The 27,401-nt window shown below is 40.5% G+C and overlaps 3 protein-coding genes across 3 annotated transcripts; 1 reads left to right on the top strand and 2 right to left on the bottom strand.

Annotated features, from left to right (window-relative positions):
- Positions 1 to 256: 256 nt before the first annotated feature.
- On the bottom strand, positions 257 to 5,826 carry LOC9271868 (iron-sulfur protein required for NADH dehydrogenase, mitochondrial). Its single transcript, XM_015772830.3, has 8 exons — positions 5,562 to 5,826; positions 5,293 to 5,416; positions 4,829 to 4,951; positions 3,212 to 3,309; positions 2,128 to 2,254; positions 1,962 to 2,047; positions 1,671 to 1,796; positions 257 to 716 (listed from the first exon to the last, which is right to left on the bottom strand). Exons 1-8 carry the CDS (start codon positions 5,583 to 5,585, stop codon positions 546 to 548), a joined length of 879 nt encoding a protein of 292 aa, XP_015628316.1. The 5' UTR covers positions 5,586 to 5,826; the 3' UTR covers positions 257 to 545.
- Positions 5,827 to 13,015: 7,189 nt separating this feature from the next.
- On the top strand, positions 13,016 to 13,408 carry LOC136355665 (putative pentatricopeptide repeat-containing protein At5g59200, chloroplastic). The gene has a single exon (XM_066308496.1). The coding sequence runs from the start codon at positions 13,016 to 13,018 to the stop codon at positions 13,406 to 13,408; it is 393 nt and encodes a 130-aa protein (XP_066164593.1).
- Positions 13,409 to 18,074: 4,666 nt separating this feature from the next.
- LOC4333502 (calcineurin B-like protein 3) lies at positions 18,075 to 24,827 on the bottom strand. Its single transcript, NM_001402189.1, has 8 exons — positions 24,339 to 24,827; positions 24,111 to 24,193; positions 23,926 to 23,985; positions 23,559 to 23,667; positions 22,476 to 22,528; positions 21,095 to 21,175; positions 20,048 to 20,160; positions 18,075 to 18,600 (listed from the first exon to the last, which is right to left on the bottom strand). Exons 1-8 carry the CDS (start codon positions 24,457 to 24,459, stop codon positions 18,543 to 18,545), a joined length of 678 nt encoding a protein of 225 aa, NP_001389118.1. The 5' UTR covers positions 24,460 to 24,827; the 3' UTR covers positions 18,075 to 18,542.
- Between the last annotated feature and the right edge of the window lie 2,574 nt (positions 24,828 to 27,401).

Here is a 27,401-nt window from a genome sequence, read left to right as displayed (position 1 = left end):
CATAGCGTCGCAAGGAACGAAATATGGTGTGGCAAATAGTGAGGCTTCAATTGATGGGGCTGCGATGGAATGAAGGTTGAAGATGGTGGCAACTTGGTCCAAACTTTTTTATGTGTATTCATTGAAGGGGTAAGTAGTGGTATGTATACGGTTTCAACAAATTTATAATGGCATCGTTTCAATTAGTTATAAATTGTAATGGTATTTTTAAAAACGTGAAATTTTATAATGGCATAAATCCAATTAACCCAATAAATAAACGCAGTGAAAATTCCTTACTTCTCTAAAATGGTACATGAGTATATGATCCTATACCAGGATTCAACAATATTTCTGCAATGTTACAAAATTTGGCAAAAGTACATGGGTGACAAGGATGTTTTTTTAGATAAAGGATTATCAAACCCGGCCTCTACACTTTGTGGGGCTGACAAGGATGTTACCAAATGTTTACTTCTTATTTTGAGTGAAAGGCTATCAGCTACTGGGATGCAGCTCGAACCAGAAGAGGAACGGGAACAGTTCTACAGGGGCGGTATGAACTCTCAAAGCAAGATTTCTGGTCCCATCTGTCGTTCCTCGGCTAACTCCTTCAGCCTGTGGATCACCTTCTCAGCGACCTGTATGTAGGCCTGTGCCGATGCAGAATCTGGTGATGATATCACAATTGGAGTACCTTCATCTGAACCTGTTCTGATGTCGATTTCAAGAGGTATCTATTGCACAAGTAAAAAAAGAAGGAAAATAGTCAGATGGAAGTTAGAAATTACTCCTATGGTGGATAAGCGGGGCCAGTACTACTGAAAAAGTACCATAAGAAACCTAGAAAACTCACTAGCAAGTCAGTTATTGCAATGATATGGAGTTGGAAGGAAACATCAAGAAAGAAAACCCCCAGAAAAGGCAATAGCCCCGAAAGAAAAATGCTTTCTACTTAAAAAAGGTGGATATGAAAGGAAGGACTTCCATATCAATGGTATTAAGGAGGAGATGAGTCTCAAACCCAGGCTAGCTAGCCCACCAACTTGTGGTGCTAGCCACTAAGATTCTGGATCTTTCTCAATGCTTTCCACTACCCTAAGGTATTAATCAGCAATGGTCTCATCACTCTGAGTCCTATTATTTTGTAAGCTTCAAGAATATATGCGTAAATTACGCAAAATCACAGCTTTGTTGTAATAACTCATAACTAAAAAAGCCTACAACTTTTGTTATGCATTTCATAATTAAGAATGACAATTTTCAAAATAAATGGCAGTGGACATGATCACATAGTGAAGTATTTAGCGACTATAAAGTTGCAGAACATTATATTGACTAGATATATTCAGAACTCATTCAGTCAACTTCAATCAGCAGCACAGGGCAGGGATAGGACCAAGCTGTGCAAACATGGTACTCATAATACATATTTTACAATCGCCCGGTTCCTTAACAGCGTAAAACTAGTAAATTTACCACAAGAACATGATAAAATGATTTCATGTTCATAAAAAAATTGTCTTTTAGAAAGGTTGTTACTTAGACATGTAAACAACAGTACGGTGCTACAAAATCTGTCCAGTTTTTCTCACAGAAAAATATGTAAGGTGCAGATGATTGTCATAAACTCACAGCTGAATAAGTCCACAACTTCATGCCAATTCTAAGTTGTGTTAGATTTCTCTTACCTCACCGATTAATTTCATATCCATTTCTTCTGCAGTTCTCTGACCTCCACCTTCCCCAAAAATGTAAGACTTCTCACCACACTTCGGGCACTTGAAACAGCTCATATTCTCCACTAAACCCAGAATCTGCCAAAATGCCTCACTAAGTCATGCTGCTGGTAAGACTATGGGTAACATTATGGAATGGTTCATCCATACGGCATCAAATGGAGGCTAATTATTTATCAGTCATGAAGGAACAATGCCTTATGTCATTGGAAAATCACAATACATAAGTTAAATAGACTGTACAGGGACTTGAACTTTACGAAACATATTTGCTCCTCTTCTAGCATCAATTAGAGCGATATCTTGGGGAGTTGAAACAATTAAAGCACCTGCAGAAACATGTAAACCAAATACTGAAAAAGCTATAGAAAACCATCATTTCAAACTTCACAGACCGACTTATAAATACCAGATAACCGAAGCCTTTGGGACATTGATAGCTGAGCATCACCAGTGCCCGGGGGCATATCAACAACAAGAATATCAAGATTACCCCAGGCTACCCCCCTTGTAATCTTCTCAAGAGCACTCATTACCTGATACCAAGAAATGTTGTAGTATAAGGAACATAAATTTTATAAAACAATAGACCAAAATGGAAGCATGAAACAATAGTCTTTCAAGGTAAACATATTATCAATGTGCATATTCCTAGAGAATCATACAAAGAAGCTCTACGAAATTCTCAAAGAAATCACAGCCATAGGTGAGGTTATGTCTTGCGTCCATACAAAAAATTTCACAAACAATTGCACAACTAAAGGAATACTACAAAAGAGTGGTATTGATGTCAATAATATATTTTTGTTGGTATTGCACGTACAATTTGTCTTTTTTTTTCTACCTCACACGTAGGATTGAACCTGTTTGTTAAATTTGCATAGACAAATAGATGAGTTTTTTTTTTTTTTTGAAAATTCTAGAAAATAGCCTATTTTGTTGCAATTCATGAATCATGATGTGCTATTGCCATGGAATTATCAAACATGCAGCATTTAAAGGTTTCAGGGGCAATATTAAATAATTTTAACTAGTCATTTCAATATATATTGTAGTTTTGATAGAGAAAAACTAAAAATGTGGAATGAAAAGGTAAAGAAAACGTCCACATCCACTAGCTCTTTCTATCCTACCAACACTGTTGTCCCGAAGATTACAAAAATTACAAAAAGCAACCATATTTCAATAACATGCGTATGGACTTGCTTGTTGCTACGCAAAAGAAAACATGTACTCCATGTGCCCATCATTGTGTTAGTGCATGAGGGCTGAAAATTTATGGAAGAAAATTAAATCATGTTTCTAACTTCGCAATAGTTTACTTCCACATTGATATGCATGCTTCCAATGGTAAATCTTTGCAGATTTTTTTATATTCATTAAGAATGGGCAAAGAACAGACAAAATACTTTATAGTTTATATGAAAAATACACGTCCACTAAGGGTATAGACACTTTAAATGAGAAGTTAACAGAAGCACATAAAAACAAACCATAGGACCTCTCCAAACAATTGGTGCATCTTTGTCAACAAGAAACCCAATGGACATGCATTGTACTCCATAGTTGTCAACTGGAATCATCCTCATATCTGGACAAAAGAGAGATAATTACAGTCAGTCAATGAAGAAATAGCTAACACAAGCAAAATGTCAGGTAAAGATATTTGCACTGAGATAAAGAACTCAAGGTCCAAACAATGTCATATCAAGTCCATTGGGGGCATCATGGAAGAAAGTCACACCACACCTTTCTATGGCCAGCAGTATTGTTCACATAAATGATAGTACTGTTCATGTAGTGACACATGGGTGGGTTAGCTGTTTTAGAGATGGCATCGGATAAGTTAAAAGGACATTTTTAAGAGTTAATTCATCCCGTATAACAACGATCGGGTTGTCTTCTCCAGCAACCAAGGAATAAACAAGAGTCTTTTGTCTCACCCTCTTCTCCCCTTCCTTACCATGTTTATTACCCAATTGAATGTGTGTTCTGATGCAAATGTGGTGAAAGAATGGATATACATTTTCTTGAATGCTCAGTAAGTCAAGATTGAGAAAGTGTCACACAAAGTTGATGGAGTACTGTTATGGACATAGGGGAAGCCACAGCCAGGAGGGGCAGCATGCACCAGGATGTTGCAATTTTGAGTGTTTGGAAGATTATCTAATAACTAGGAATACTTAATAATAGATAATTTTTTTAGTGGTGAAATCATCCTCCATTATAAAAATGAAGCCTAAGTTTTAGTATGTTCTAGCAATGGAATAAGAAAGGAATCTCCCTATGTTTCAAAGTTCCAATGCACACTCCTCTCTTAGTCAGCTAGTCTATGTTAGCCATGTCCAAAATTGCCCCCTTCATCTAGAGTGAGTCAATCTACATATCTATAATTGTGATAAAAACAAATCCTTTTTTACAATTGGAGAATCCTGGAGTTCAATTTATGCTCAAAGTTGGTCAAAAAGCGTGTTGCAATTAGTTCCAAACTAATTGAAACTACTCAAATAGCAAGTTCCTGCTGCTCAAATATTTGAACCCAACCACCTAAGTAAACGAAACTACAAGTGTAGTTCAGTTGCAAACTGAAACGCCATTAGTAAAAAAGTGTTGACAAACCTTGGTTTCATTTGCCTAATAAACAATTAAAACTGAGTTTGCAGACTGACTAGAATTTATAAATACTTCGTAATATTTAAACATGCACAAATTAACTGGATTACTTCTTCAGTGAGAATTACCAAAAACAATATAGCAATAAACAGGCACAGTTTTTTCAAAGGCAGACTTCTCGTCATTGCTTTCTGTGTAGTTTTGACTTGTGTTTTATGTCAATAAAGTAAATATTAATTATTAATTCAACATGTATTAAAATTTTCGGGTTTAGTTCGATTCAGATAGATCAAAATTACAAATGAAAGTTGAACAAAACAATAAATGTTCAGTAGTTGTGAGACATTCAAAAGTATGACAAAGAAAAACACAAAAACTTTAGGGGTAACAAGTAAACAACTAAAAGGTAGCTAAGAATCGTAGCATAGTAGCATCCAAATTTAAGAAGAAAACATTATGTACTTTGTTGCATGTTTTGAGAGTGATACGGCAGATACCTTCACTTACTTCAGGTTTTGCATGGAGATTCATCATTGTGGGTATGGATGGTCCATATATGTCGGCATCTAACAGACCAACCTTAAGCTGAAACTTCTTGGCAAGTGCTACAGCAATGTTAACTGCAGGAAAACAAATGATTAGGATAAGGGGAAATTTTGATCTAACAGGTCCACAAAACAATCTGCTTCTTCTGAGCGCCATAAGTTAGCCCAAGTTTGTTCAATTGAATGAATATGGCTGAGTACAAATTCGATACACATGCCTAGCGAGCATGGACAGCAAAATTCAGAAACCTGACAGGTTAACCTTATTGATAGCCACTACATACTACGTACATTGGAATGTACAAGGCTGAAATTCTGCACCTCAATAATCGGCATCTGCCTGCACAAGCCTGGCGCTGTATCTATTTCAACATAATTAATTAAATGTTGAAATAAACGGTGAAAGAAAAGAGAACCTGCAGTGGTGGACTTGCCGACGCCGCCTTTCCCGGAGGCGACGGCGATGATGTCGCTTACCCCGGCGATCGAGGGGCCGCTCTTGGCGGCGGCGCTGTAGCATCTCCTACCACCGAGCAAACCCTACATCGAGAGCAGTAATGAAACGCGAACGGGAGAGAGAGGAGAAACATTTCGTGGTTCTTGGACACCAGCAAGCGAGTGGGCATAGAAGGGGCCAGATTTGAAGAGGGAAATGGTCGGAAAAAAAATCGAAATCTTCTCTCACCGCGCGAGAGGCGATCCGGAGCATCGAGGAGAAATCGCAGGAAACCCTCCCTTTTCTTCTAGTTTGTTATTAGTGGTAGCGCCTGAGGAACACGGGGCGGCGGCACCACCTTTTTGGGGGTTTGGAAACGCGAGAGAGGGAGCTAGCGGGTGGCTGGCGGTCGGGCTCGGATCGGCGGCGGTGGCGGCGACCGGCTGCCGGCGACGGAGAAGAGGAGGCGGCGGCGGCGGCGAGCGCTTGGGACTTCGACTCGCGCAGTGTGAATGGGAACAACGAAGAGTATTTGGGCCGGAAGAAGATCGGCCAATCTGGCCCAATTGCAACAAAAACAAAAGGAAAAAAAGTCCAATTTGACTACCTCAGATATAGGTTGTATTCTTTAAGTTATATCCCTCGATCGCAAAACCGGTATATCCGTCCCTTCAACTAATAAAACTATTCATAACTATCTCGACTGTTTTAAGGATACTTTTTTTTTCTTTTTATCGAAGTGACGTCCACATGCCGTATTAACCCGGTCTTTATTTAACGTGGCAATACAACCATAAAAGATAAACGTGGAACCCCTAGGTCATAGACACAGTTTCTTTTTTCTCTATTCTCCTCTCACCACCTCTGTCCAATTCCCTCTCTAAGGTGCAAAGTGCATCTAGTTTCACTTTACCCCAGGTTTAGCATATACTTTCAGTTTACACTAGGTCGCTTTGAAATTAATAAGTTTCACTTAGCACCAGGATATACATTATCAGACTATGGAAAATTTCATCAAATTCTATAAAATGTGAATGAGACTTTATGGAACGTGTTTTAAAGTAAAAAAAAATCCATAAGTCTCACTCATGATTTATAAGATTGTCCTTCAGTTATATGACAAAATCTAGATGCAAACTGAAAATTATTTTATGTGCAATTACTCTATAATTTAATCTAAGGTACTAAAACTATAAGAAAAAAAATTGGATGTATGCATCTTGCATATAATAATAGTTGTAATTAATTAGTGGAGTGGCAAAAAAAAGATTTGGAAGGAGATACATCCCTTTTAAGAAGAAACTATAAGAGTGTTAGAGATTGATCGAACACGGGACTTTAGGGTTGAAACCACACACCTGCACTATCAAGTGCACCTCGCAGAGCCAGTGGCGTTATTAAGTAATTAAGTTGGATCGATTAATTAATGTATAGCGCTTCCCAATTACCAACTAATTTTTCTGAATTGAGATCACCGGCCAATAATAAGGGCTCAGATCACACAAAAGTACTGTTCATCATATTATTGCAGCAGACGAATCTTGTAGCGCATACTGTAGCAAGTGCTAACAAACAGTGCTGCTACTAAATCCTAGCCGTTAAAATCTTTGTTCTGATGGTTGTGAAGACCTAAGACTGCTAAACTTGCAGTCCCTGTTCAAATTGCGTGGGATATCCCAATCCAATTTTTCCATACGTCGATGACAATCAGCAAAGAAGATGCAACAGTGGAGCGTGGCCGGCCGGGAGGTGAATTGGTACACAAATCCAGCTTCCTCTTCTTCACACTGCTGCCGTCACTTTTCTCACCAGTCACCACCTACTTCCTCTACACTGGTACCGTGCCTTTGATCGATGGCCGTGTGTCATGTTTCATATGCATCCTATCACTGTAGCACAACCTCTCCCCTCTATAACCAAGCTTAAACTAAACTATATATCAACCCCTACCCTTATATAAGAAACAGAACCTACCAACCTCAACGGCCGGTAAAAGTGCTATAGCATTAAAATCTGACATAGCTAAGCCCAATATACTATTGATGTATAAAAATATGATGACATCTACCCTATAACTTTAAGATAGACCAATAATCATAAAAAATAATTATATGTACACGAGAAGCTTTTACTTGTACTATTAGCTAGGGATGATTACATCCCAATCAGATAAGGAAAAATAATATCACCGTTGGTAAAACTACATAAGACCCGCTTAATTAGACTCCACTATGACAAAAACCCAAGACTACAAGCCTAATTAATTAAGGCTTTATCTTGTGGCCTACCGTTGCCTTCATGGCTTATAGCCTACCATCATATATATTCATATATTGTGGCGGACACAATTTCAAAATATAAATGGGGTGGAGAACGGAGATGCTCACTCGATAAGAGCAATCGACTAATCGCATAATTGTCTCGATCATATTGTTTGTGGCGTGCATGTGTTGTGAAGAGAGACGACTAATCTATGAGACATTTTCACCTTGTTATACCTAATTTTGATGGTCCATAACTACTATAAGAAGATAGGGGTGTCTTGGGATGTAGGACGGCACGGATCATAACTGGGTCGGTCAACCCACCATATCTAATAGGTAGATCCGCCCCCTGTTCATATAGAGCTTCATGCTATACCCTGTCCTACATTCTTATCGTACCTCACTCTAATCTTACTGCACCCTAGCTAATTCCCAATCAGGCAACCTGACGTACGTTGCGGGTGAAGAAATATTGGCATGCATTTCCACCCAAGTACAATGAGAAAGGAATTTTTACCCTTTATATAATATAATTTTTAAGTTCTTATCCTTTGACTGAGCGGTGTATGTAAGCTAGAAAACACACTGAAATTGCTTATGCAGGTGTGTGCATGTCGGCAAAAGGGGTAAAAAAGAAAACATCATCATGAGATCAGAGATTCCGATTGAGATGTGAAATGTTAATCTATTCAGCTCGTGGTTCATGCGTTGATTAGCCTAAAGCAAGACGTAATGCTTAGCTTAAGTCATGCTCATACATTCTTGGAGTACCATACCTATATTTTTATCTGAAAGGGAACTACTTTGACTAATATTCCCTCCTTCCCTAAATGTTTGACACCGTTGATTTTTTTAAACATGTTTGACCGTTCGTTTTATTCAAAAACTTTTGTGATATGTGTAAAACTATATGTATACATAAAAGTATATTTAACAATAAATTAAATGATAGAAAAAGAATTAACAATTACTTAAATTTTTTAATAAGACGAACGGTCAAATATTTTTTAAAAAGTCAACAGCGTCAAATATTTTGGGATGGAGGGCGTATTAAATTAATTGGCGAAGTTGTAAGTAAAGTACAGGAAGTTCTAACTCCCTACGAATAGCATCTATCATGCAGAGAGCTTTATCAATGCAAGAACCAGCAGGGAAACATCAGGAGATAATATAGGAACTAGCAGCGAAACATCTAACTTTATACTCCTATATGACATATATTTACAACACACACATATATGCTAGCTTAGCTAGCATTAATTTGATGCAACTGCTAGCTTTCTGCAGAGGATTCTTCTACAGTGAACCAAAACTCTCTTGACCATCGATTGTCCATCGTGATTCGATCTGATTAACACTTACTTCCTAGGTACTCCTCTTTAATATTATGGGCAGGATATTTTGACTTTTTTATAAGTCAAACTTTTAACTTTGATCAGTTTATAAAAAAAACTTAACGATATTTTTTTAAAAGAATATAGTATTAAAATATATTCAATGTTAGATTTAAAGAAATTAATTTGATGTTGTATATGTTAATTGCTATGTTTTTCTATAAATATGATCAAACTTAAAAAAAAAGTTTGACTTTAGAAAAATAAAAGTGTCTTGCAATATGAAATGGGAGGAGAATCTCAACTTAAGAAAGATTATACACATTATTTATTACATTAGTTATATATTATAAGGCAATTGATCCAATACAATAAGAAAAGAAATGTGAACCGTCAGTCGATTAAGCTTCTTGTTTTGGAACCTGTCTAACTGGGTTCAAGTTCTAGATCTTCCATAGGTGCACATATTTACACCTAATACGTATCCATCGATAGCAAGATGCATGTGATGATTTCTTCAATATCAAAATATGATAGTCTGATATTTAAAGATGCTCACAAGAGATATGGTATATGTGCGTGTGTTTATAGTGTTGAGTGTGCATGCTTGTATATATATATATATAAGCGCTTGTGTCTATATTGTGTTTTGAAAAATAACATTTTTTTCCTTAATTAATGTCTTGATGTAAAAAATAGTGAGCAACAAAATAAAAGTTCACTCGCACTACTGGAAAATTGATCTTTGCTGGGTCATGCAAAATCCACATTAGTCTCGGTTTAAATAGGAACCAGGATTAAAGAATATCTTTAGTCTCGGTTCAAAAACCCTATGACACTTTTTGATCTTAGTCCCGCTTAGTGTTACCAGTCGGGACTAAAGATCATTTTTAGTCCCGGTTCAAAAAAATAGCAGGTGGTGTTAGACCCTCCACTATCTTTAGTCCCGGTTGTTTAATAACCGGGACCAAAATTGAAAAAAAAAATCCGGAAAGCTGCCCTGAGCCGCGCGCCAGCTGCTTTGTGGATGAATTTGCTAACAGTAGTATATTGTATGATTTGTGAATTAGTGGAGCAACTTGACGTGGGGAATGCAAGCAGCAAAAAACAATAAAAAAACAAAAATTGGACTAAGATGTAGCAGAGCCACGTGACGCTACCATCTTTAGTCCCGATTGTTAACATCAACCGGGACAAAAGATGGATTTTTAGTCCCAATTATTTTAATAGGGACTCCCAGATTCGAGTTCCCGGTTTGCAACCCGGGACTAAAGGGATTGCAAATCGGGAGTAAAGATGCTTTCTCCAGCAATGTCGTGAGCTTGCGAATTCTGATTATATATTTCATCATGTCAAGACTAGAAAGAGAAGTGATTTTATTTATATATTTTCAGTTTATAATGGAGTTTTCGAAATGGAATTTCCAAAACATATTTAATTAACTTTTGTTTCTCATAACATTATTCGAGGTCAAAAGTACAACATATTTATTGCAAAGTATAGAACTTGATTAGTTTTATTTGATTGTGATATATGTACCTTACATATTTTTCAGCGTTTTAATTAAATACTCAAAATTAAATAGGAGTATCTTATTCGATTGATCGACATGCCCCTTTTTTTATGCATGTTGCTCCATATATAGTGGCACCTGGTAGGTCGTCCTCGCATGCAAAGTTGATTTAATTTGCTATGATGTAATGTAACGCAAGAGGCTCATATATAATTAATTTATTGTTCAATGTAGGAGTTTTTTTTTTTTGGGCCGGGGGGGGGGGGGGGGGGTCAATTTAGGAGTTACGTTGAATGTCGATCGATCGATCGATCGGTCCGGCCTACTTAATTAGACCAAGGAGTATTATTTAGGTACAAGTAATTAGTTTACTCCACTGATAAACACAAATATTAATTATTGTGTTCTTATTTACTAGCGGGGAACACATAGTAAGTTACTGTAGCTAAAGCAGTTGGGGACGTAACTTGTTGACGCTAACTCACACACACACTGCTTGGACTGGATCTCACATCACACGGGCTACGTCATCTGCTGATCCTGTTACCGTTTGATTGCTTTTGGTAAAAGAGTGCGAACTTGACCAACATACTTGTCAAGTTCTCACTAGTGTACATGTACATGCATGCACACAGCAAATAATATATGCATAGTTATTATTTATTTATCCCTCTCTATAAATATGCATGCATGCTAGCTAATTAACCATAGCCTCATCGCACTACACAATCGATCTCTACTCATCATCAAGAAGAAAAAAAAGCAACACACACAAATTACAAGTTTTCAAAAACATACAGCTGATCGATCGATCGAAAGAGGGTGATTAATTAGTAATAATTAGTTTGCCAATGGCTCGTAATTTGGCCAAGCTTGTGCGTGCCTTGGTGATGGCGATAATGCTAGTGATCTTGTTAGCCACGGCGGCGCCGGCGTACTGCCCCGGCGGCGTTGTGGCGGCGAGGCCGCTGCACGACGACGAGGAGGCCGGTCGTCAGGCTTCTCCTTCTACGTTGCTGATCGCCGTCGGCCATGATCAGCAGCAGCACGGTGGCCGCCGACGACGGCTGGTGGTGGCGTCGCCGGACGGCGACGACGTCGTAGGAGAGTCCAAAGGCTCTGGACCTTCCGATCACACCAACAATCCCAACATCCATCACTGATCGATCGATCTCCTCTCGAGACTTATATATATTGAGAGCGATCAAGAGTCAAGACAACGTACTGTTGCTGCCTTAGATCGATCTTATGCATGATCAATCTCTGAGATAATATATATATATCCACATATATATACCGGCGCCCCGATTCATTAATTTTATATATCCATGAAGTTTTACTAGCTACGCATGCATATAAATAAATATGCATGCACGTGTGTGTGTCTATATATATATATATATATATATATATATATATATATATATATATATATATATATATATATATATATATATATATATATATATATATATATATATATATATATATATATATATATATATACGGCATTGTACTATATATGTAATCCTATATTGATATGGAGTGGCACCTATAGATCTCTGCATTTGTATTAATTAAGGAACCGTGTCTGTTGTTTTAATAAGTTTTGTACATGCATGCATGGGTAGAACATAAGAACAGTAGTACACACATAAACATGCATGCAATAGTGATGAGAATGCATGTATGTCTGGTTGATATGTGTTTGACATCAAATATTTGTTTTATTGCTTGTATGGTATTCATGAAAATATTATCAATTCATCATTAAATTTAATCCAGTATAAACAATGTAAACCATATTAACATTAACCTTGATAGCAGAGGCGCATAATAGAAATGCAACAGTTGTAAACCATAAAAAAAACAAATATGTCTAACTCATTTACGCATTAAAAAAAGGCAAAATTTGCTACAGGACACTCAAAAAAGTGTAATTGGCTGAGAGACACCGCAAAAACGAGACACGGCTGATGGACACTACAAAAATTGTGTAATTAGCTATAGGACACCGAAGACAATATTTTATAATATCCGGGTCAAAAGAGGTGAGAAATTTTTTGAAATGGCAAGATTGCCCCAGGCTCCATCTTCCTCCATCTGAAATCACACACAAAAAAAAAAAAGAATAGCAGGGAGCAGCCGCCGGCGAGGTTGTCCATGGCAAGGGAGCGAGCGGCGACTGCGCGCCAGGAGCGGCCGACGGCGCGGAGGAGGACGCGGTCGGGGAGGGAGCGCGAGGGAGGCGGCGTGGAGCGCGAGCAGGAGGCGGCTGCGCGCGAGGCTGGCGGCGGCGGCGGCGGCGACGGCGGCGCGGAGCACGAGCAGGAGGTGGCCGTGCGCAAGGAGGCTGTTGAACGCTGGCCGATATGAGGCTTGCTGTGGCCGTCGGTCGCTGGGTCTCGCCGATACACCTACACATCCATGATCCTGGGTCTCTCAATGCACGGCCGCGGTGAGGACGCCCTGTCTCTATTCGCCGGCATGCAACGAACCGGCGTGACGCCGAACGAGGTGACCCTCCTCGGCATCCTCACGGCGTGCTATCACGCCGGACTCGTCGAGTAGGGGCTCCAGCAACTCGACGCCATGCCGGAACCTCGCATCAAGCACCACGGCTGCGTCGTCGACATGCTCGACCGCGCCGGGAGACTAGACGAAGCAGAGGAGCTCGTCGCGGCAATGCCAGCACACCCCGACGCGCTCATCTGGGGCTCGCGGCTCGTCGCATGCCGCGCGCACGGTGACGTCGAGCGCGCCGAGCGGGTGATGCGGCGGCGCACCACCGACGCCGACGCAGACGCCGGCGACTACGTGTTGATGTCGAACACGTACACGTCGAATGGCCGGCACGGCGAGGCGGTGAAGGTGAGGAGGCAGATGAGGAGGAACGAGATCGACAAGGTCCCCGGCTGCAGCCTCATCGAGATCGATGGCGTCGTGCACGAATTCAAAGCAATCCCAGCAAATTCCATCCGATAAAAACACAACAAGATTCATCAAAGAACAGGTTATCCGATTGATCGATTGATCACTGTAGATAACAAGATTCATAGAACCAAGCAGGATGCAAGATTTCCACTGGAAATTTTCTACTTCTAGCTGTACATGAGATTTCAGAAGGCATTATTTGGCTTTATTGGTTATTGCTGCAAGAAGTTGATGCTCATTTGGGCTTGTGATTGGCAGCGGCCATGTCGATGGCCGGCCTCTCGACGTTCTCCATGTCCTCCTCGCGGACGAACACAGCCTAGTCAAGCACCGACGGCGAGCCACCGGCCGCCGCCGCCGCTCCGCAGTGGTCATGGTTTTCGGTGCCGGAGACGGCGGCCTTGTCGGCGGGGACGAAGACGCCAGTCTCGTGGTCGGGCACCCACGCGTCCTCTGGGCCGCCCTCCACCGTCTCGTCCTCCGGGAGTGCCTCCACGTTCTTGTGGTTCAGCGCCGCCTCCACCTGCGCTCCGGCGACGCCACCGCCGCCGTGGACGCCCTTCTGCTCCTCCTCCGGCTGAGTATAGGCGTTAATCGAACACGTACGCGTCGAATGGTTTTCGGTGCTGATGTCGAACACGTACGCGTCGAATGGCCGTCGCCGGCCACGCGCGCAGCCGCTTCCTGCTAGCGCTCCACGCTGCCGCCCCCGCGCTCCCTCCCCGACCGCGTCCGCCTCCGCGCCGTCGGCCGCTCTTGGTGCGCAGTTGCCGCTACCCGCTCCACAGGACAAACTCGCCGGCGGCTGCTCCTTGCTAATTTTTTTTGGGTGTGATTTCAGGTGGAGGAAGATGGAGCTAGGGGCAATCTTGCCATTTCAAAAAAAATTCTCACCTCTTTTGACCTGAATATTATAAAATATTGTCTTCGGTGTCCTATAGCTAATTACACAATTTTTGTAGCGTCTATCAGCCGTGTCTCGTTTTTGCGGTGTCTCTCAGACAATTACACGTTTTTTAAGTGTCATGTAGCAAATTTTGCCTAAAAATAAAATCATTAGAAAATAATATAAGAGAACAACATGCGATGCTGCAACAATAGTTGCGATGGTTGCAGAAGCAGAACCATTGCCATTGCGATGGTTGCGCCATATATGCATGGGAATAGTAAGAAATAAGAATAAGAAACAAGTGAAGAAGGGGATTCGATTTCGACTGTGAAACATATGAAATAACGCAAAAAAAATCAGATTGGAGGAAACCACAGGATTGCAGTCCAACACAATCGAGCAAATCAAGAAGCAATACACGAGATCTGACCTTGATTTCCTTAGGACAGTACATGGCGTGCAAGTGGGTGCTTGAGGTAGGGCTAGAGAGAGACGACGGTGTGTCGAGTCGATTTAGGGAGGCCACCGCTGTTATGACCAGAGATCCACTAGCTACAGCTTCATCCACCACCGTCTGGATCCACGTGTAGGTGAAAGGGGGCAGCCGTGCACCGGCATGGGCGGTGCGATGGCGAGGGAGGATGCTGACATACTGTGTGACCAATGAGAGCTGTGTGCAGATGCTGACATACTGTGTGACCAATGAGAGCTGTGTGCGTATGATTAGTAATATTTGACTAGTTTAGTAAGGGTGGAACTAATTTATGAGGTCTCTTCGCTCCAACCATATAACCCTTTTATACGAAGCGATGATGAAAGTGTAAATGGGGTGGTATGTGTAAGTGGCCCGTCGGATAGGCTGGTTACGCGGTTCTGAAGGAGGGGGGGCTGTTACACAGTGGCGATGGCACGCTCAAGATGGTTATGCCACTTCCAATTCGCATGCGGGTGAAAGGAGAGAACCTGCAGCGAAGAGGAAGAAGGAGGAAGGGCTGTTATACAGTGGCGACGGCAAGCTCAGGTCAGTCATGCCACTCCCGATTCGCATGCGGGTGGAAGGAGAGAACCGACAACGAAGAGGAAAAGGAGGAAGGAGATAAGCAGCCTGACGAGACGAGGGAGGGCGTGGTGGAGGCGATGAGCTTGGGTCGACCACGCCACCCCCAATCCGTGCGGTAGAAAGGAAGAGCCAACCACGTGGAGAAAGAGCAAGAAGGGGATAATTTGGTGGTAGCAGCACAGCTCGATGGTGGGGGAGTGTGCAGCACAAATAAGCACAATTTAGAAGTTTGAACAATGTTTACAAATAACTGAGGTAACAACTATAATTAAACGCAACACCATGAAATGCACAATATTATCAATGTATTATACTTGGAATAATATGTCTAAGAGGGTGTTTAGATCCAGAGGTGAAAATTTTTACCATGTCATATCGGATATATGGACACACATTTTAAGTATTAAACGTAGTCTAATAACAAAACAAATTATATATCCCGCCTGTAAACAGCGAGACAAATTTATTAAGCCTAATTAATTCGTCATTAGCAAATGTTTACTGTAGCACCGTATTATCAAATCATGGCGCAATTAGGCTTAAAAGATTCGTCTCGCAATTTACACACAAACTGTGTAATTAGTTTTTTTTATCCATATTTAATACTCTATGTATGTGTCAAACGTTTGATGTGACAGGATGAAAAATTTTAGGGTAGAATTTAAACAGGGCCTAAATTGCTGTTTGTTCGCAAATGCCCCCACTGGGTAGACATATGTCGGAATTAATGAGTTACTGTACGTATCTATGAGCTTGAGACGTCATGATTTTGTCAACGTGTCAGTCAGCAAGAGGAGGTCGGCATGGTCGTAAAGACGAGCACCCGGGAAAAACTGTTGATTCTTTTGACACTGAAACTATGCAAGTCAAAGGTCTGAAAAGTGAGGACTGAAATGTGAAAACCCATAAAACATGTGCATGGGTCCAAATGACGGCATCGCCAATTAATATACACATGTAATGAACAATATAAAGAACGCAACTGCTGCAAAAAGTAAAATATAAGATATCGAAAACTGATTGTAAAATATTATTATGATTATTTAGAGGGTAAACCAATTAAATAGGTAAAGATTGTGATTGATCAAGACAAAAACCGAAGAAATTAAATGAAGAGTGAAGTGCATCAGCGGTCCCTAAACTTATACGGATGTGTCATCTAGATCCCTAAACTCTCAAAATGCATTTTTATGTCCCTAAACTTGTCTTAGGTGTCATATAGGTCCAAACGGGCACCGACCCGCTCCATCCGCTGACGTGGCATGCCACGGTAGCGCCTACGTATCAGTGGGGACTCACATGTCAGTCATATTTATAAAAATAAATATATGATATGATAACAATATTTACAGAAAGAACCTTACATGTTTTAAACTTACTCTAATCAAATCCTGTACGTGCTAATGGAGCGGAGCCCACCTGTCATAGGCACAGGGAGAAAGCAGCAGCAGCCACAGAGTTCGCCGGTCGGCGTTCCTTCACGATGATGCCGTTGGCGAACGGCGATTCTTCGGCCGACACAACCACAAGAAGAAATGCTGAGGACTTCCTTGCGATCCTGTTGAAGGTGGTCTCGTCGCCGGAGGTGGCCGGAATCGATGCCAGTGGTGTCGCGAGCGGCGGTGGTCTTCAATACGCCTGTGCATGTAGAGTCCCAGCCCAATTTAGTGCAAAAAGATGCATGCATGCGAGTCTAGCAGGTCCCTGGGTGCTCACTGGAACTTGATTACGGCATGGCGAGGTCTGGGTAACAGCGGCAATGGAAAAGACAGCCCGGCGGTGGTGGATAACGTCGGCTTCACGGCGACGGCTCGCTTGAGCGGTGGAATGCTTAGAGAAGGTGCATGGGTGGTTAGTGAGGTCCCTAAAGAGTTGCATGCACGATTAATTAGTCCGTGGCTCACCGGGGAGAGAGGGATTGGCGATGGCACTCGGCGACCGGAGTTGGAGAAGATGACGGCGATCTCCCTCGTCTGTGCACGATTCTTAAAATTTCTTGAGGGCTTTTGGCCATGATGGTGAGGCGATGACTTTGGCGCGATGGCTTGGCTTGAGATGGACCATGTCGGCCGGAACAGCGACGACGTCATGGCGGCGGCGCCTGGTGCGAGTTCCGGAGCTCTCGTGGGCAAGGTCGCGTTTCCGTTGCTGCAGTGGATAAAACGAGATGGGGGTCAAAAGGAGATTTGCTCGGCATAATGTGGGAAGTTTGGAATGGGAAAGATTTGGCGATGGAGACGACTCGTCGGCAACAGCGAGCGTCATCTTCTTCGCAATCGACGACGAGAATGTGGGCGACGGAGAGGCATAGGGCTCTCTCTCGTCCGAGTAGTTCGGCTCCAGAAGAATGTAGAAGAGAAGGCGACACGTCTGAGGAAGAAAAGGGAGGAGCTCAGCGTTGCCACGTCCTGGCCACGCGTGATGCGTCGAGCACCGCCGGCGTCTCTCTTTCCTGCTCTCTCTCTCTCTTGGCTCCCAGGGCAGTGGAGATGATGCACAGAGCTGACATGTGGGTCCCAACTGACCCGTAGCGTTACCGTGGATACCACGTCAGCGGATGGAGCAGATCGGAGCCCGTTTAGACCTATATGATACCGAAGACAAGTTCGGGGACCCAAAAATGCATTTTGAGAGTTTAAGGATCTAGATGATACACCCGCACAAGTTTAGGTACCGCTGGTACACTTCACTCTTAAATGAAAGATAGAAAGGTAGAGAAATAATTAGCTATATTTTAGAATAAATTTTAAATGCTAAAGGTATGGGGCTGAGTACCAAAAAAAATACAATATCGAAATCTGATTGTAAAATATTATTATTCAGACGGTAAAACACTTAAAAATCAACTAGGGAATTCCTGAGCCATTCAATTAATCTGCAATATACAATAGAAAACTTCCTGACTTAAATACAGTTCACTAGAAGGAAGCTTTATACACGGTCGGAGGTTTCTTCAAACAATTAGATCGACTACTAACCAATAAACCAACAGAAAGAAAAAAAAACAGAAAATAGGGAAAAGAAACTTGAGACAGATATCACACACCGGCTAAAAGCAAGAAAAAGAACTATTATTAACAATACGGAAATGTTTGATTTCTCCACTGCAATATGTGATCATCTCTGGAACTTTATGGCTTCAGATGAAGTGCTGAACCAAAAACTACTCATTGCAAAGCCTCAAAAGCAACGAGACTGTCTTCTGGCATTCCATTGGAGGGGGAAATTCTCAGATTTCAAGTATCGTCGACTTGAGAATGGAAGACAAAGCTTGGAAATGTAGTTGTGATGTCCCTGCCAAAGTTGATATGGTTAGGTACTTAGGTCTGTGAAATGGAGTAACCAAAGAGCAATCGAAGTAAAATAGGAAGAAAAAAAGTATCCAGACTAAATCATCACAAAAATACACCTATTTGACATTAGCTATCAGAATACTTATTTCAGTCTGTGTTTCAAAGAATTAATTGCAAAACATTTAAGTAAACTAAATATTTGTTGATTCATGGTAAACGCCAACAAACATAACATGTGAAATCCACCTAGATGTGTGGATGGTGTGCTGAGACCTACCCCTCAGTGAGAAACATGTGTGATTTTGGAAAGAGTACAGTTTTTGATAGGTTTAACAAAATATGTGTTTTCTGAAATGTGGTAAAAAGCAATTAGTAGTATTAATTTAAAACATATCATAAAACTGAGAAGTTCTCAAGTTATATTTAGCAACACAAACAACCAAAATTAACAATCACTTTGTGGAATTATCTAAATTTAAATTTTCTGCACAAAAATGAAAACGAAAATTCAAAAAAGTTTGTAACCGAAGTTGACAATATAGCAATTGAAGTTAAACTACAATCAGAGAAACGAAGAAGGGAAATCCCTACCAAAGCACAAGTCAAAAAAAATAGGTAAGTTTCTAGGTAGAACAATTTCTCTATTTTATGTACAACTGAAGATTTTAACATCATATATTAAGCCCTGGCTACTTGTTGTGAAACAACCCTGTCCACATCTTTTAATAACAAGTTAAGAGTCTAAAAATGCATGCATAGCACATACGCAGGAGTAAACTTTGGAGAAATACATTATACATACACATGTAACATTATCAGAAAACTACACCATGACCATAATTACACATATGTTGTCTGATAGGTGGTTCCGCATTTAGATTCTATCATATTTAATAAAATCACCAAATACGTAGTTTCACAAAATGTCCTACCAAATTATGTGTAATTTTGTGAAATAAAAACATTAGTTTGTCCAGAATATGTACAGTTTTGTGGTATTTAATACTGTACGTGTAAAATTATATTTTGCGTCCCTCCACAGGAAGACAAATTCTGAAATACCGACAACAGATGCTTTAATATATCCTTTTGAATCAGGGGCTGACCACAAACTGGCTTCGTTGAATCTGAACCACTAATAAGAACTTAAAAACCAATGCTCTGGGATAGCATACTATTTTCACTGTATTCAAATATCATCTAGATAATCCATGCTGTTTCATATTCTGTTTACAACTAAGATACTGTACTAGTAATTTAGGAATAATATTCGCAAATAGTCTCTAGTATCCTTCGCTCAAGAGCAACCTGTGAGCCATACAGATTTTAATCTTCTTGCCATAACTCAAAATGCAATAGTGTCCTATGATATAGCTCCAGATGGGAGAAACGTAAATGATCATCAGTTGCAAATAGAGAAATACACAGACAAGTTTAACATATCTTACTTGAGATATTGGAGTGTCATGTTTTTCAGTAAAGAAGGATGTCTGAGAACTAGATTGCGCCATTCTTCTTTATCAATTTTCCCATCATGTTTTGTGTCGGCCTCCTCAAATGTCTTGTAAAATGTGCAATATAAACATAATAATATAAACAGCCAGAATAATATAAACAATCACAGCAACTAGTCAGTTTGTAAAATGTACAAAGGTAGCAATTAGCAACAAAGCCTGTATAGCGTGGCCAGTGGGCTGGCCTGATCCACGCTGGATTTGGCAAAACAATGAAAATATCACTTTGTATGATTGATCAAATAAATGCCCAGTTACCAGAAACCAGAAGGTTAACAGAAAATATTACATTTATGGATAGTTTAACCATTGTGCCTCACAAAAGAAAAATGTGACAAAATATAAATGCAAAACTTGAAAGGAGTCGTACTAAGACTAAGACTAAAAAAGTAACTGTAAATCATCTCATTAGTTACGAACGAAAATAAAAGAATTGATAATTCTTATTTTGGTATGGCTAGATTTTCTTCTTCAAAAAAACACGATGAGTCTAATAATGATGTAAATTAATAAGATATACATACTACAGCCGCTGCAATCATATGTGCATATAACTATATTTCCATTTAGGAGTACTGATGTAGCATCACAATTGTAGGTCCAAATATAAATTGTGTTATCAGGCAGACAATTTTTGTGTTTGTGGCAACTTAGTAAGATTGCTCAACACTGCTATAAATATATCATATTTCTGCAAAAGATGTCAATACAAAGCTTTGGCAGTAAGACTTAACTATGATTTGCAAAACACAACATAAATGACACTAGGAGTGCCACTAGCTAAAGCAATATCCATTTGCAAGCACACATTGTAGAGACAAACATGTTCAGAGTATAAGTTCATAAGTTGAAACAAGTGTGGTACTTGCATCAGCATATCGAGAGCATAAAAAGGGAAAATGATGCTCATCATGATTGATTAAATGATCATGAAAAAACTATCCCCAGATTGATACGTTGAAGTAAACAACTCATGTTTACCTTATCAATGATGCTCTCTATGACTTCATCCGAAAGATTCATTCCCGACTCAGCAAGTGTTGCAACAACCATTTGCTTAACCTAATAGGCAAAAAAGGAAACAATTAAGTATAACATAAAAAAGATAGAAGATCAGTTGCATTATCTGCAGAAGGCAAATGGTATTCTGAGTTATGACACAAATATTTTACACATATATCAATTACACTGAACACAAACTTTGAACTATGCTATTCGCTGCTCAAGAAAGTGGTGCTAGGGTAACCACAAGGAGGCATATGGCCACAAGTAGCCTTGAATTGGGTTAGTTCCATAGCATTTTTCATAATACATGATCATTAGTGAATAGAGAAGACAATGAAAGCACCCATAAAAAATGTAAAAAAAATGCAAAGGGAGAAGAGGGGAGGTCTTGCAGAAGAAAATGAGCTGGCATCTGGTTGGTTTTCCAGCATACTAGCCAATAGCGGGACTTTTAAATGGTACGATCATAATTAAAAGAGTGAATTGAACTTTGGACTAATTTTTATTACCTAAATTGCATATTGGACTATGCAATTGAAGATGTTTTCAATTAAGATTGGGTTTTCTTACCAACCTTTGCACCTTGGACTAGTTAGCCCGCATGGCAGTGACCGATACCCCAGTCCTCTCCGATCCTAATTCACCGCCAGTCTTATTCTCCGTCAACTCACCCACGATGGTGAGCCTCCCATGCCAGCAAGTCAGCGACGCAGCCAAAGGCAGAGGAGCTCGAGGATCTTGGGCTCACCAACAAAGAATGGATTTGAGCTCGAGTGCCAGATTAACACCCATAGAGGCCGTGCGGCCGGTGCTCAAGCTTGAGCGCACAGCATCTTGGTTGAGGCTGGTGAGAGCTCTACCAACACCAATGGGATCCCTCTCTTTCCATGGAAGATGGCAGCCCCAATAGCCAGTGAGTAGAGGCACTGCGTGCAGGAAATTTGAGGCACCTTGCCAGGAAGCGAGCAGCACACAGTGACCTTTCACTTCCTCTTTTTTTTTCCATCAGAGAAGAACTAGCGAGAGCACAGGGATGGCTTGTGGATGGAGCTTGAGCTTTGATCTGTATGCCCAGGTCATAGCAGTGCTGATTAGATCTGCCATGGGCCATGGCACACATGGCTCTATGAGAGGAAAGAGAGGAAGAAGAGAGGAAGGAGAGTTGAAGAAGAACAGGGCCTAAGGTGAAATATTTTGTAAGAGTACTAGGCCAAAGTAGTTTAGCCCTGGTCCAAGTTGCAACATGGGTAAAAAACGATGGTCCAATATGAAATTTACTCTAATTGTAAAGTTACCTTCACACATACTACATGCTGACTTTTATGAGAGAAACATAACATGCTGATTAGAGAAGTACCTCTTGTCTTTCAATGAACCCTTGTTGCTTGAGGTCATATAGCTGGAAAGAAACTGCAAGGATTATTGAGTTAATGCAAGAATTTCTTTTCACACACAACATTGAAGATAAAAGCAAGAGACACAGAAAAAAAAAGGGCATAACATATGCTAATAAAACATGCAACCGGTTTATTTCAATGCATAGCGATGCATTATCAACCAAGCAGAGAGATTAACACCCCTAGTTAACATTTCTTCCAATAAAGACCACTCTCGGATCAGCACAAAATAACCCAAAAAGGGTAAATAAAATACAGGTGTTAAGTCTGATCTCAGGGATATTGTGAACTGTTTGTTTTGTTGCATTTTAGTCTTATATCCATTGAGATGGCACAAAAATGAATTGCATAATACATGTCAGAGGATCAAGTAAATAAGAGGGCTAACTTAAACATTAAATATAGTTTGCTGGCTCCACATGGTATGAAGGCGTGTATATTATACATGACAAGCGGTAATGGTTAAAAATTACATGATTTAAACAGAAATCAGATAGACAAAATGGTAGGATATCTCACATGCTATAGTTTACATTGCACAATATATAACTATGAGCTTCTTTTCGGTTAATGCTAAGATGCTACAGTACATGTTTGCATAATGTGAATTAACTGTAGCACCATGTAGTACTTTCCCATTTGTCTAATTGTGAAATTTTGTCAGCCACTGTCAGTAGCCAAACAATTAATACATCCAGCACAAAGGAGACTAGACCAAAAAGAAAAAAAGAAAAAAGCATGAGTGTTCTTATTTGTAGTTAAACTGTGCCTTTCTAGCCTTTAATTTGTTCCTTAGTATGAACAGTTACTATTTATGCAATTAGAGCAAGCTGAATCTATGCATTGCGGTTTTAAGGAAACTTGCAAAGTACATAATAGGTAGTAGCATTTGTCACATATGAGCATGTTGCATTATGTTAAGTGATCATTATCTATTTTCAACCATAGATGTGTCCTTTTCTATTTTTAGGTTATAGACTTCCCTATCAGTAAGGCGCTATATTTTGTAGTTAAGCTACCCACCCAGATGCATTTACACTTACAGTCAATTTTCTCGTCGAGAGGTGCATTTGGATGAAATACTGAGAGCGCACGGGCAAATTCTTCGAATCCTAAAATACCATTGTGTTTTGTATCGAACAAATCAAATACCTGCAAGACAGGGAAAGAAATGCACTCGTTGTTAGCAGAAAGCAAATTATGTGGCAACATCATTCTCTGTTTGACTGATGTTAGCAGAAAGCAAATTATGCAGCAACATCATTCTCTATTGATTGTTTGGACAATGTATAGCATCATCAAGATGCTACAGAGCATAACCAAACTAATTTCATAATTGATTTCACTTCAAATGTAGACAGTTACAGGATATTTTCCATGGTAGGCAAGTTATATTATTGTTGGTCTTACACGGTCAGCAAATAAACTCTCCTTCTTGTTGGTCTTGAACAGCGCCAACTGAAACTCCTCCTGCACCATACCAACCCAAAATGATCACAACCCCCAGAGGGCCATATAACATAAGAATCATGAAATCATCATAACAAACGACATCCTTTTTCAGTTGAACAGATGGGCATTATTAGCCCACTGACCTTGTTGATCAGTCCGTCATCGATCACCGCGCTGCTGATCTTCTTGAACAGCTCATACAACGCCTCAACCTCGCTCACACTAACTGCACGCACAAACGAGCAGACCACCACCCCCAATGCCACATGCGCCGCGAAACAAAAAGGGAACACAATTAATTTCAGTTCAAGTGAAACAATCGACACTCAAGTACACTGCACGAGCAAGCGAGAGAGAGAGAGAGGACGTACAGACGGTCTCCCTGGCGAGGATTTCGGGATCCTCGAGCCCCTTGGGCTGCTTGAGGTCGAGGTCGCAGCACTTGAGTAGCACGCCGCAGAGCTGCTTCACCCCCTCCAGACACTGCAACATGGTACGCCTACTCTCTTACTCACCTACCCGCCACCACCAACCATGCATCGGCAGCAGCAGCAGCAGCCGCCGCCCGTCCCCGGGATGGCTAGGGCGCGGCGGCGCGGATCAGCGGCGCGCCGCGGGGCGATTCGACCCGGTAGGGATTTCGGCCGAGGAAGCGCGAAGTAGGAGGGTGGGCCCGCGGGGGATCGGCTCCGGCGGCGGCGCCGGCTTCGTCGTCGGCGGCGGCGGCGGCGGCGAGTGGTACGGTGGAGTGGATTGGATTGGGGCGAGTAGGAGGAAGAAAAAACGGACTCTTCGAGTTATTTTTTTTCCCTTTCTTTGCGTGATTTTCTTCCCCTTTTTGTGTGTGTTTTCCGTTGTTCTGTTGTGAGTTGTGAACTTCTTCATTATTTTTATTATTAATAACAATGTTTTGTTTAATCAATTTTGTTGGGTTGATGATTACCTCGTCGCATCGCAACGTGGGGAGAGGCCCACGAACAGCCCACCCCGGAGGATGCATGTGGCTATCGCCAAGCCGAGCTTTTCGTGATCTTCTCTGTTCGGGAGTGAGGGTTGGGAACCTCACTCTTTTGCACGGAAAACGGAGCAACGATTAGCGCGTAATTAATTTAGTGTTTACTATTTTTTAAAAAATAGATTAATATGAATTTTTTGGGCAACTTTTGTATAAAAATTTTTTGTAAAAAACACACCGTTTAGTAGTTTGAAAAGTGTGAGCGCGGAAAACGAGTGAGGGAAGTTAGGAACCATGGGTATAGAACGCAGACACGACGCAACTACCCGATGTTCTTCCATCCAACCCTTTTTAAATCCCACCTTAAAATTTTTCATCCTGTCACATTGAACGTTTGAACACATGTATGAAATATTAAATATAGGCTTAAAGCAAAGCTAATTGTACATATTACGGCTAATTTGCGAGACGAATCTTTTTAAGGTGATGTTTGGATCCACGGACTTAAAAATTACTCTCTGTATTTAGACACTAATTTAGAGTATTAAATATAGACTAGCTACAAAAACTAATTACATAAATGAAAGCTAATTTGCGAGACAAATTTTTTAAACCTAATTAATTCATAATTAGAGAATGTTTACTGTAGCATCACATAGGCTAATCATGGATTAATTAGGCTCAATAGATTTGTCTCACGAATTAGTCCAAGATTATGGATGGGTTTATTAATAGTCTACGTTTAATATTTATAATTAGTATCCAAACATCCGATGTGATAGGGACTTAAAACAGAGTCTAAGCCTAATTGCTTCATGATTTGACAATGTGGTGCTACAGTAAACATTTGCTAATGACAGATTAATTAGGCTTAATAAATTCGTCTCGCAGTTTATAGGCGGATTCTGTAATTTGTTTTATTATTAAACTAAACTATGTTTAATACTTCAAATGTGTGTTCGTATATCGGATGTGACACGCCAAAACTTTACATCCCTGGATTTAAACACCCCCAAGTTGCTTCCAATGATTTTATTGAACTCGGATTCTAGTTTTGCCATGGGTACTCATATTTTCGATTAATTATACTTTTAGTGATAGGTGACGTACCATCGATAGTAAAGTGTCCATAGTGACTTCATCAATCTCGAGATATACCAAACTATGCAGGTCTAGTCTTTTAAAGGTGATCATAGGACATCCGTGATGACTTTATCAATTCCAAGATATGCCAAAATATATCAATCCAGTCTTTCAGTGTGCTCATAGGTACATGGTGTGTGTACATGTTCTTAAGGGTGAGTATGTATTGTGAGCGTATGAGTTAATAATGTGTTTCTAAAAAAATATATTTAACGGTTTATTCCTAAGAAGCATAAATGGTTAAAACATGAGTGATATGAGAGATGGGCCAAACCATCTAAAACACTAAGCACTTTTGACGAAGTAGATGAATAACACGCTATCCGTGTAGCACACCTTTTATCTCGCCATCACAAAACCACAACATATGAAACATAACTATCGAACCCTTAATCCCAGCAGAAAGTAAGTACAATCTTGATATGATCATCCTATTCTCCTCTATGTGATCGCGTGAAATCATAGAAAGAATAGGTGGTGAGACACCCACATGGTTGTAGATAGAAACTATTTTTTTAATTCATAATTTCGAGTCTCTTTTACAATGAATGCACACCTATTGCTTATATAGCAATCCTAAAACCTCCAAATAAGAAACAAACCCGTTACATGACTTGGACACGAAGAAAGAAACTTCTATTGCAACAACCATCGACTGGTTTTATAGATTGTGGATAAACCACGAGGAATATGAAGGTGGGATCAAAACCTTGACGGGGCTATTAAATTAGCTTTTCAACAAGTGCTCAAACGTCCAAAACGGAATCTGTATGCGAATTTCATGACTGTTTTATCGTATGACTGTCCAGGCTGTCCAAGTCAAATCCGAACAGAATACAAACTTTCTTTATCTTCAAATTTCTCATTTAGAAACAATTCGATCCATGTAGATGAGGAGAAAATTGACATCGTGCCTTTCAAGAGTGGGTTTCGCTGTAATGCCATACCGCAAAATGGCTTGTTAAAATGCCATCGTCAACGACTGCCAACAAGCTGCTTTTTTTTTTTGCATTTTCACTAGATTGAGCCAAGAATTAGCATGTGTACTGACCAATGTGCCCCTGGCTCAATCTTTAGGAGTGTGAGAAAAAGGGGATCGAAATTATTTGCCGACTGGTTTGATTTGTCTTTTTTTTAAGCAAAGCAAGCACAAGTACAAAATGAAACACTTGCAGAATTGTCGAAACTAGATTATACCTGATGACAACAAAAACAAAAAAGACAAATCAATAGTATGGATTTGGATGGCATATGGCGAGGGCTCTTCCGATTCCGACCCATCTCCCTGCTTTGCAGACCACCCAGCCTGATAGATTTGGTCCTTGCGTCCAGCCGA

The sequence above is a fragment of the Oryza sativa genome, chromosome 3 (assembly GCF_034140825.1).
Source record: "Oryza sativa Japonica Group chromosome 3, ASM3414082v1".
Lineage (NCBI taxonomy): Eukaryota > Viridiplantae > Streptophyta > Magnoliopsida > Poales > Poaceae > Oryza > Oryza sativa.
This window is presented reverse-complemented; position numbering and strand designations above follow the sequence as displayed.